At 50.7% G+C, this 9885-nt stretch overlaps 1 protein-coding gene across 3 annotated transcripts; it reads right to left on the bottom strand.

Moving 5' to 3' along the window:
* Positions 1 to 2600: 2600 nt before the first annotated feature.
* Positions 2601 to 9824, bottom strand: RITA1 (RBPJ interacting and tubulin associated 1). 3 transcript variants are annotated; one of them, XM_045366018.2, is made up of 4 exons: positions 9366 to 9824; positions 9071 to 9202; positions 8333 to 8698; positions 2601 to 3650 (listed from the first exon to the last, which is right to left on the bottom strand). In XM_045366018.2, exons 3-4 carry the CDS (start codon positions 8632 to 8634, stop codon positions 3143 to 3145), a joined length of 810 nt encoding a protein of 269 aa, XP_045221953.2. In that variant the 5' UTR covers positions 8635 to 8698; positions 9071 to 9202; positions 9366 to 9824; the 3' UTR covers positions 2601 to 3142. The 3 variants fall into 3 exon arrangements, with proteins under 3 accessions (XP_045221953.2, XP_065380925.1, XP_005572376.3); XM_065524853.1 differs by having other exon boundaries at positions 9071 to 9194; XM_005572319.4 differs by lacking the exon at positions 9071 to 9202.
* Between the last annotated feature and the right edge of the window lie 61 nt (positions 9825 to 9885).

Below are 9885 nucleotides of genomic sequence, written 5' to 3'. Positions count from 1 at the left end.
ATGTAAAAAATGTTTAGGCCAGTCGTGGTTACTCACACCTGTACTCGCAGCACTTTGGGAGGCTGAGGCAGGCAGATAGATCACTTGAGCTCAGACGTTTGAGACCAGCTTGGGAAACATGGCAAAACCCCATGTTTTATTTTTTGTCTCTATAAAAAATAAAAAAATTAGCCCAGCATGGTGGCACATGCTGGTAGTCCCAGCTACTTGGGAGGCTGAGGTAGGAGGATTGCCTGAGTCTGGGAGGGTGGAGATTGCAGTGAGCTGAGATTGTGCCACTGCACTCCAGCCTGAGTGACACAGCAAGACTAAATAAAACAAAACAAACAAAAAAAGGTGGCTAGAGAGACAGGGTCTCACTGTGTTGCCCAGGCTGGTCTCAAACTCCTGGCCTCAAGCAATCTTCCTGCCTAGGCCTCCCAAAGTACTGGGATTACAGGCATGAGCCATCACACCTGGCCTGGACAATTATTTTTAAATTATTTGTCAGCATTTAAAAAACTGAGGGCCACCACATAGAAATCCAGCACTCTCCCTTTCCTGGAAAAAAATCGAATCATCCAGATATCCCAGGCTTGTACGTCTTCTAGGGCTCAGCAGCAGCAGCCCCCTTTAGATGGTAGAGAGTAAGTTGCCCCCGTCCTCACCACCCCCAACTGCCTTACATACACCACAGCCTGGTGTCAGTTACCCTTTAGTGTTACCTCGGGCTATTGCCAGATTTTACTGTAGTTGGGAGGAAAGAGTTTTTTGTTTTTTGTTTTTTTGTTTTTGAAGAGTCTTGCTCTGTTGCTCAGGCTGGAGTGCACTGGTTGGATCTCAGCTCACTACTGCCTCTGCCTCCCAGGTTCAAGTGATTTCTCCTGCCCCAGCCTCCCGAGTAGCTGGGATTACAGGCATGCGCCACCATGCCTGGCTAATTTTTGTATTTTTAGTAGAAACAGGGTTTTGCCATGTTTGCCAGGCTAGTCTCAAGCTCCTGACCTCAAGTGATCCACCCACCTTGGCCTCCCCCTCCCAAAGTGCTGGGATTACAGGCGTGAGTCACCATGCCCAGCCAGGAAAGAGAGGTATTTCTGGCCTATGTCTATGGAAACTAAGGGGAAGATGGGAAGGCAAAAGAGAAATGGATGTTTCAGGAAAAGCTGAGTTGGGCATAAGTAACTAATTGTTTGTGAAAGTTCCAGGAAGCTTAAACATTCTATATGTTTAAAATGCACATTGCAGCTGGGCAAGGTGGCTCACACCTGTAATCTCAGCACTTTGGGAGGCTGAAGCAGGAGGATCACTTCAGGCCAGGAGTTTGAGACCAGCCCACTTGTGACTCTTTTTTTTCCCCTTTTTTCTTGTTTCTTACTGGAAGGAATGAAATCCCTCTCTACAAATTTTTTTTTTTTTGAGATGGAGTCTCACTCTGTCGCCCAGGCTGGAGTGCAGTGGCATGATCTCGGCTCACTGCAAGCTCTGCCTCCAGGGTTCACGCCATTCTCCTGACTCAGCCTCCCAAGTAGCTTGGACTACAGGCGCCCACCACCATGCCCAACTAATTTTTTGTATTTTTAGTAGAGACGGGGTTTCACCATGTTAGCCAGGATGGTCTCGAACTCCTGACCTCGTGATCCACCAGCCTCGGCCTCCCAAAAAGCTGGGATTACAGGTGTGAGCCACCGCGCCCGGTCCAAAAAATTTTTTAAAACAAGTTAGCTGGGCACGGTGGCACATTCATGTAGTCCCAGCCACTCAGGAGGCTGAGGCGGAGGATGGCTTGAGCCGGGAGGTCAAGTCAGCAGTGAGCTATGATCGCACCACTGCACTCCAGCCTGGGCAAGGAAACGAGGCCCTGTGTCTTAAAAAACAAAACAAAACCAAACAAAAGAATCACCAAAAACAAACAAACAAAAACCCAAAAAACAAAGCGTTTACATGAGAGCGCAGTTGGCCTGCCTGACCCCATAGGCATTTCCGTGTGTCCCTGGTCCTGGGCACTGCAGATCTCCCTCCCCAGCAGTGTCCACTCTTCCCTGCCCCAAGGCAGACATACCAAACGGATGATGTGGCTTCCAACTGGACTCCCTAGAATCCTGGTGCCTCCTGGAGGTGCCTTACAGGAAGACGGGGGCAAGGAGAGGCCCAGAGCCCAGCCCACACTGCCCAATCCAGGTGCAATTCCATCTGTGCAAAGGCTTTGCTGCTTTTCCTAAGCCCTGGGCTGCATTCTAAGTGCTCTGCAGACACACGTGTCACTGTCTGGCTTTCTTGGACCCTCCACTTGGCATAGTCCTAGCCATTGTTTTATTTCCCACCTTAACAAACACACACCCATACAAACTTAAAAACAAAACTAAAAAAATACTATTGTCTGTATTCTGAGCTCAGGAAGAGCTGGCCAACCACAAGTTAGTAGCATTAGCCAGAAGCCTATGGGAGGAAGAGTCCAGCAATTCCTGAGGCCCCGGGTTCCCAAACTTCAGTCACCCACTCACCACTGTCATGTTGTCTGCCACATCCTTGTACTACCTGTTGTATTTAACTTTGTTATTTAAATCAACTCAGGCTTAACAATGGCCTTTACCCTAAGGGGGAAAAAAAAGGAACATTCATGGCTTTGATAAGCTGATATATTTAGTACATGAAAATAAATACAGAAGCACATTAAGATGAAAGAATGTTCACTCAAAAATCTCGCAGCTGCCCTTGTGTTCTCCAGGCTTCACACAGAGTCTGGGAAAACTCCTCTAGGGCTTGCAGACTCAGTTGGAAACTAATCCTGAGCAGGAAGCTTGGCTTGAAGGAGAGGGGACCCTCCAGGTTGGCAATTACACCATTTATTTGCACTTGGCAGCAAGAAAATGGATGATGTGGGAGGTGCCAGGCCCCTAGGTTGGCACTAATTTGGAGTGTGGTTGAGACAGGGCTGGAGACGGCATCTTAGAGGTGGCCCCCACATCCGCAATCGGGAGAAAAAGGCAGGAATCAACTAGAGATTGTCAGGATAAAGGGAGGCACTGCCCACCCCTGCTATGTCTGTCTGCCCCCACAGGGGCTTCATACCTGGGGTTCTCTGGGTGATGAATGTCCTCCTACCCTGGCAAGGGGCTACACCTCTCGCTGTGGCCCCATAGGCAACCCTGATGAAAGAGTATCATTTCCAAGGGGGCTTTGCTTTCTGGGTGGCCCCAACTCGTCGTGGGGTAGCTGGCACTGAAATGCTAACTGAGCGAGCCCTGGAAGTCACCAGGGGGCTCCGGAAGGTCACCCCTGATGTGGAAGGCCTGAGATCCTGAGGCCCATTTGTGTGGGAGGCACTGGTGGCTGGATGACCAGTGCTGGGGACATTCAGGTGGGTGAGGGAATGGGAAAGTCCCCGCCTCAGGGGGCATGAAGGGTGTAACCCATCCATGGATAACTTCTGGGAGTCTGCCGCCGCCCCCGGCTCTGTCTTGGAGGGACCAGCTGGGTGAATGGCTCGCAGTGGGGCCTCCCTGGGGCGGGGCGAGTGGCTACCCCTGGGGGTAGCTGGTGGTGTCCAGAAGAGAGCACGGAGCTTTGCAGCATCCCCCTTCGCCATCCGCGGGGCCCCGAAGCTGGCGCCCTCAGATCGGGAGCCAAACAGCGACTCATCACAGTAAGACGGGGTGTGGCTGATCAGTCTGGCAAAGGGAAGATAAACGCCATGAGCGGGGGGATGAACAACCCCTCAAAACTTTAACAGCTCTCCCACCCATCCCCAGGCACTGGCAGCAGCAGAGGAGGGTTCCCTGCAGATCCCAGGAGTTCCTGTCTCCCAATCTGAAACCTATAGCGAGGCCACAGCCTTCTGTGGCACCACTGTCCCTGGTCTCCACTGATTTTACCTTGCGAAACATCCACTGCCCCTGCATCCTGACCCAATTCCCAGGCATGTGCCCCAGGCCTGGACAATTTGCATATTCCATCCTCCTGGCCACATGGATTGGTTCAGGAATGGCCAGATGACCCAAGCCTCTCCAATCAGAATCTGCCTTAGGACATTTGCAGAAACTACTAGGAAAGAGATGTTTTTCTGCCACCTGACTTTACTTCTTGCTAAGCTGATAGGATGTCAGCCCAAAGCAGTTTGTGGCCATCTCCTTCCTACTGGAGATTGAATGGCATGCAGGGAAAAGTAGCACTAAGGTGGAGACAGACAGTTCCAGCCACAGTTTGAGCCCCTCTTACAGGAGCCCCAAATGCCTTCTCCTGGGAAAGCCAGTTTGAATAAGTTTTCTGTCACTTGCAATCGAGAGTCACAATTAGTATAACCTTAGTCTTTAGAGCCTCCACTTTTTCTTTTTTTTTTGTGAGACATGGTCTCACTCTGTCGTTCAAGTGGAGTGTAGTGGCACAATCACAGATCACGGCAGTCTCAAATTCCTGGGCCCAAGCAATCCTCTCACCTTAGCCTCCCTAGTAGCTGGGACTACAGGCATGGTGCCACCAAGCCCAGCTAATTTTTTTTTTTTTTTCCAGTAGAGATCAGATCTCACTATGTTGCTCAGGCTGGTCTTGAATTCCTGATCTCAAGCAACCCCCTGCCTTAACGTCCCAAAGTGCTAGGATTACAGGAGTGAGCCACTGTGCCCATTTTCTTTTCTTTCTTTTTCTTTCTTTTCCGGAGACGGAGTCTCACTCTGTCACCCAGGCTGGAGTGCAGTGGTACGATCTCACCTCACTGCAACCTCTGCCTCCTGGGTTCAAGTGATTCTCCTGCCTCAGCCTCCTGAGTAGTTAGGATTACAGGTGTGTGCCACCACGCCTGGCTAATTCTTGTATTTTTAGTAAAGACGGGGTTTCACCATGTTGACCAGGCTGGTCTTGAATTCCTGACCTTGTGATCCACCCACCTCGGCCTCCCAAAGTGCTGGGATTACAGGCAAGAGTCACTGCGCACCTGGCCTTTTTTTTTTCTTTTCTTTTTTTTTTTTTAAGAGACAGAGTCTCACTCCATCACCCAGGCTGGAGTGCAGTGGTGCAATCATAGCTTACTGCAGCCGCGAACTCCTGAGCTCAAGTAATCCTCCCACTTCAGCCTCCAGAGTAGCTGGGACTACAGGTATGCGCCACCATGCCCTGCTAATATTTTTATTTTTTGTAGAGACAGGGATCTCACTATGTTGCCCAGGGTGGTCTCAAACTCCTGGGCTCAAGCGATCCTCCCACCTCAGCCTCCCAAAGTGCTGGGACTACAGGCCTGAGTCAGCCTGCCTGGCCTATTTTTTTTTTTTTTAATTCAACAGATATTCATGGCATACCTGCAAGATTCCATGCCCATAGTTTTTGGCCAGGACTGAAAGTGTTTCTATCCCCAAACTGCAAGTCTTTGAAAGGGCAGCCTTTTGCCACTTGGTTTAGCTGCTCAAACCACATTGGCTAATGCCTGCATATGTCTGGTGCCAAGGTTTTTGCTCAGTAACTTCTCTACCTCTTATGCAACCCCTCACTTGACACCCTCTACCTGTTGGCATCCAGAAGAAAATTCTATCCTCCAGGTGAGCAGGGAGTTGGCACCTCCCTTTTCATGGACACCATACTTCCGTTAATGCAGCCTATCTTTACCTCAGTGTTTTCTCAGTGTTTTCAGCCATGTTGTAGGTATCAGTGTTGCTGATCTCCACCTGACCCTGCCTTGTCTACAGAACTGGCAAAAACTGATTCTTGTTTTTATAATAGGCATCATTCCCATTCTCATTTCATTTCTGTCATCTGAAATATGTCCCTGTGGCTCAGAATGAACCTTAAATTTAGTTGGCCAGTTCTTATGGACTGAATTGTGCCCACCCAAATTCATATGTTGAAGCCCTAACCCCAAATGTCTCTACACTTGGCCTTATTCAGATTAATTAAAGGTAATTAAGGCTGGCCAGATGCGGTGGCTCACGCCTATAATCCCAGCACTTTGGAAAGCAAGAGGCGGGCGAACCACTTGAGCTCAGGAGTTTGAGACCAGCCTGGCCAACACGGTGAAACCCCGTCTCTACTAAAAATACAAAAGTTAGCCGGGTATGGTGGCGTGCACCTGTAATCCCAGCTACTCAGGAGGCTGAGGCAAGAGAATTCCTTGAACCCGGGAGGCAAAGGCTGCAGTGATCCGAGATGGCGCCACTGCACTCCAGCCTGAGCAACAGAGCCAGACTCTGTCTCAAAAAAAAAAAAAGGTAACTAAGGCTAAATAACGTTATAAGGGTGGGGGATCCTAATCCAATAGAACTGGTGTCCTTATGAGAGGAAGAGACACCAGGGGTGTGTGTGTATACAGAAAAGGCCCTTGCATGTAATTGAAGGATTAAAAAAAAAAAATGAGAAAAGGCCCTATGATGACACTGTGAGAACGTGGCCAACTGCAAGCCAATGAGAGAGGCCTCAGGAGAAACCAAACCTGCCAACACCTTGATCTTGGGCTTCCAGCCTCCAGACTGTGACAAAATAAATATGTGTTATGGCCAAGTGCAGTGGCTCACGCCTGTAATCTTGGCACTTTGGGAGGCCAAGGCGGGCGGATCACAAGGTCAAGAATTCGAGACCAGCCTGGCCAACATAGTGAAACCCCATCTCTACTAAAAATGCAAAAATTGCCAGGCGCACTGGCTCACACCTGTAATCCCAGCACTTTGGAAGGCCGAGGCAGGTGGATCACCTGGTAGGGAGTTCAAGACCAGACTGACCAACATGGAGAAACCCCATCTCTACTAAAAATAGCCAGCATAATCCCAGCTACTCGGGAGGGTAAGGCAGGAGAATCGCTTGAACCTGGGAGGCAGAGGTTCCAGTGAGCTGAGATAGCTCCATTGCACTCCAGCCTGGGCAGCAAGAGCGAAACTCCATCTCAAAAAAAAAAAAAAGTTAGCCAGGCATGGTGGTGTGTGCCTGTAGTCTTGGGAGGCTGAGGCAGGAGAGTTGCTTGAACTCGGGAGGTGGAGGTTGTGGTGAGCCAAGACCGTGCCACTGCACTCCAGCCTAGGCAACAGAGCGAGACTCTTCTCAAAAAAAAAAAAAATTTGTGTTGTTTAAGCCACCCAGTCTGTGGTATTTTGTCATCGTGGCCCTAGCCAACTACTGTGCTAATCTTCTGTCTTGTTTCTTTTTTTTTTTTTTTTTTGAGATGGAGTCTCGCTCTGTCGCCCAGGCTGGAGTGCAGTGGCGCGATCTCCACTCACTGTGAGCTCCAGCTCCCGGGTTCACGCCATTCTCCTGCCTCAGCCTCCCAAGTAGCTGGGACTACAGGCGCCAGCCACCACGCCCAGCTAATTTTTTTGCATTTTCAGTAGAGACAGGGTTTCACCGTGTTAGCCAGGATGGTCTCGATCTGCTGACCTCGTGATCTGCCCACCTTAGCCTCCCAAAGTACTGGGATTACAGGCGTGAACCACCACGCCCGGCCATCTTCTGTGTCTTTGTCCAAACCACTGTAAACAATAAACAGGATAGAGTCCTGTGGCTCACCACTAGACACCTCCCTCCAGGCTGATATTAATCTGAAACAGTCCAAATAATCTAATTCTAATCTAATTAATTAACAACAATGACAATTTGCATTAGTTCCTATTTTTCTAACTTGTTCATAAAAATGCAGCAAGACCCACTTTCAATTTTTTTTTTGTTTTTTTTTTGAGACAGGGTCTCACTCTGTCACTCAGGCTGGAGTGCAGTGGCGTGATCTGGGCTCACTACAATCTCTGCCTCCTGGGCTCAGGCGATCCTCCTACCTCAGCCTCCCAGGTAGCTGGGAGTACAGGCGCACACCACTACACTTGGCAAATTTTTGTATTTTTTGTAAAGACACAGTTTCACCACACTGCCCAGGCTGGTCTCAAACTCCTGAGCTCAAGTGATCCCACCTCAACCTCTAAAAGTGCTGGGATTACAGGCATAAGCTACCCCACCGAGCCAAAACCCATTTTCAGAATGACTTCAGAAACACCACATCTATGCCATTTCAAGGATCGATCATATTAATATTAATAACCTTATGCAAATTTCTCTGTGATCTTATGCATCAGTTGACTCCTCTGGGCCTCAGATGCCCAGTTTGTGACATTTGGGGATAGGGAGTCCACCATCACAACCATCAACACTACCATTTATTGACAGCTAAGTATTAGGTTACTGTGCGAAGTGCTGCAGACCCCTCTCTCATTTAATCCATCAACAATTCCCCTAGGTAGGAATCATTGGTCCTATTTTCCACATGAGTAAACTGTGGCTCAGAGAGGTCAAGATGCTTGCCCAAGGTCACAGAGTAGGTGAACATCAGGGCTGTAACTGGAATCCAGGTGGCTGCACTGAGTACAGGATTTGTACCTCCCTACCCCATTACCTGTATTTGTTCTTCTTCCTTGGAGTGAGGGTCGGGGTGCTGCCCCTTGAGGGGGTGGTCTCACAGCTCCCCTTTGCCCCTAAGGCCTTCGATGCCTCCTTGCCCACGTCTCTGGTTCTGTTAGCCTTCTCCACCCAGGGCGGGTCAAAGTCTGGTGGAGTAGGCCGGGTGCTTGCTGGGCTGCCAAACAGAGTCTCATCCACATACGACGTTCTGGCCTTGACCCGGTAGCCACCCCGGCAGCGGTGCTGAAGGCGGAGGGTCTGCATCCCACTGACGGCGAGCCCCACAGGGTTCTTCATGCTGCCTGTGGTCCCTGGTGACAGCAGGTGTGCTCTGCCAGCCAGGCCCTGTTTCCGAGGCTCCCTGTGAGAGGTCAGAGTAGCACCCCTGAGCCACAGCAGTGCTAATGGAGGAATACTGGTAGTCTCTGAAGTTCTCATCCCAAGGGTTTAGTTCTCTCTCAACCAATATCTCAAAGGGGAGCTGTCAACTTCAGGGGGCATTTTGGAAATTTTTTTGGCTTTTTTTTTTAGTTGTCAAAATGGTGGAGAAAGGGGTGCTACTGGCAATCATTTATAGAATGACTCTGGGGGTGAAGGAGAGATGACACCTGTGCCCATTTAGGCACCAACCAGAAAACGCACTATGGTGGTAGGGGAGACAGGCACATTCCTATATCCTGTGTGTACTGATGGGTGCAGGGGCAATGACAGCCAGCGTGGATTCCATGCCTACCTCCTGCAAAGAGCTTTACAAGCATTGTTTCATTTAATCCTCTCAACAGCACTGTGAAGTAGCTTCGAATTTGTCCATTTTACAGATCACAAAACTGAGGTGAAGTCACATGTGTAGGTCACACCTATAAAGCTAAAACGGTGGAAGTGAAATCTGAGTCCAGAGCTTGTGTACTTGGCTACACTGCTATCGGGAGATTACCGCCGCCCCCACTGCCCCACATTCTGCGACTCCCAAATTCAATGACCCGATTAAAAAATGCCCGAGGTCCCTGCATTTTTGAGCTTTCTCCTACCTGAGCATCTTGGTTCGTAGTCATCGGGGTCCTCAAGGACCCCTCCCCGCGTCTTCTTCCCTCCAGATCTGGACCCCCCGGCGAGGGCGCGGGGGAGCGCGGTGCATCCGGGATCCGCGTCAATTTGCAGCCCGGAATGCCCGGGGCCCCGGACCGCCGGCAGCCCAGGCCGTGCCGGGGCACCGCGCGCGGACCAACTCACCCGAGGAGCTGGCACAGGCGACGTGTGAGCGGCGCGCGCATCCAGAAAACCAGAACCCAGCACCTAGCACCCAGCAAACAGGGAGCAGCCAGCAGCACTGCGCACGCGGCCCGGACCATTCGCGCCAAGGGATGGGGGGAGTCCGCCCAGGGGCGGGCGCCACGCCCCTGACGCCCAGGAGGTACCTAAACACGGCGAGGGGCCTCTGGTGCCACTCACTCAGGGGCTGGTGTACTAGGCCGCCCAGGGCCGCAGACACTGGCGAAAGCGCAGCCGAGGTCACATGGCCATCGCGCCTCCCCGCCCCAAGCAGTTGGT

Source organism: Macaca fascicularis, chromosome 11 (assembly GCF_037993035.2).
Source record: "Macaca fascicularis isolate 582-1 chromosome 11, T2T-MFA8v1.1".
In the NCBI taxonomy this organism is placed as follows: Eukaryota; Metazoa; Chordata; class Mammalia; order Primates; family Cercopithecidae; genus Macaca; species Macaca fascicularis.
The sequence above is the reverse complement of the archived record's forward strand: the minus strand, read 5'-3'. Positions and strand labels throughout refer to the sequence as shown.

What these genes read in the sequence shown, in the direction of transcription:
- RITA1 (XM_005572319.4), bottom strand. An exon ending in AGGAAGAAGAACAAATACAG is followed by an intron (nt 3,651 to 8,332) that starts GTAATGGGGTAG and finishes TCCCTTTGCCAG; the next exon opens with ACTGATCAGCCACACCCCGT.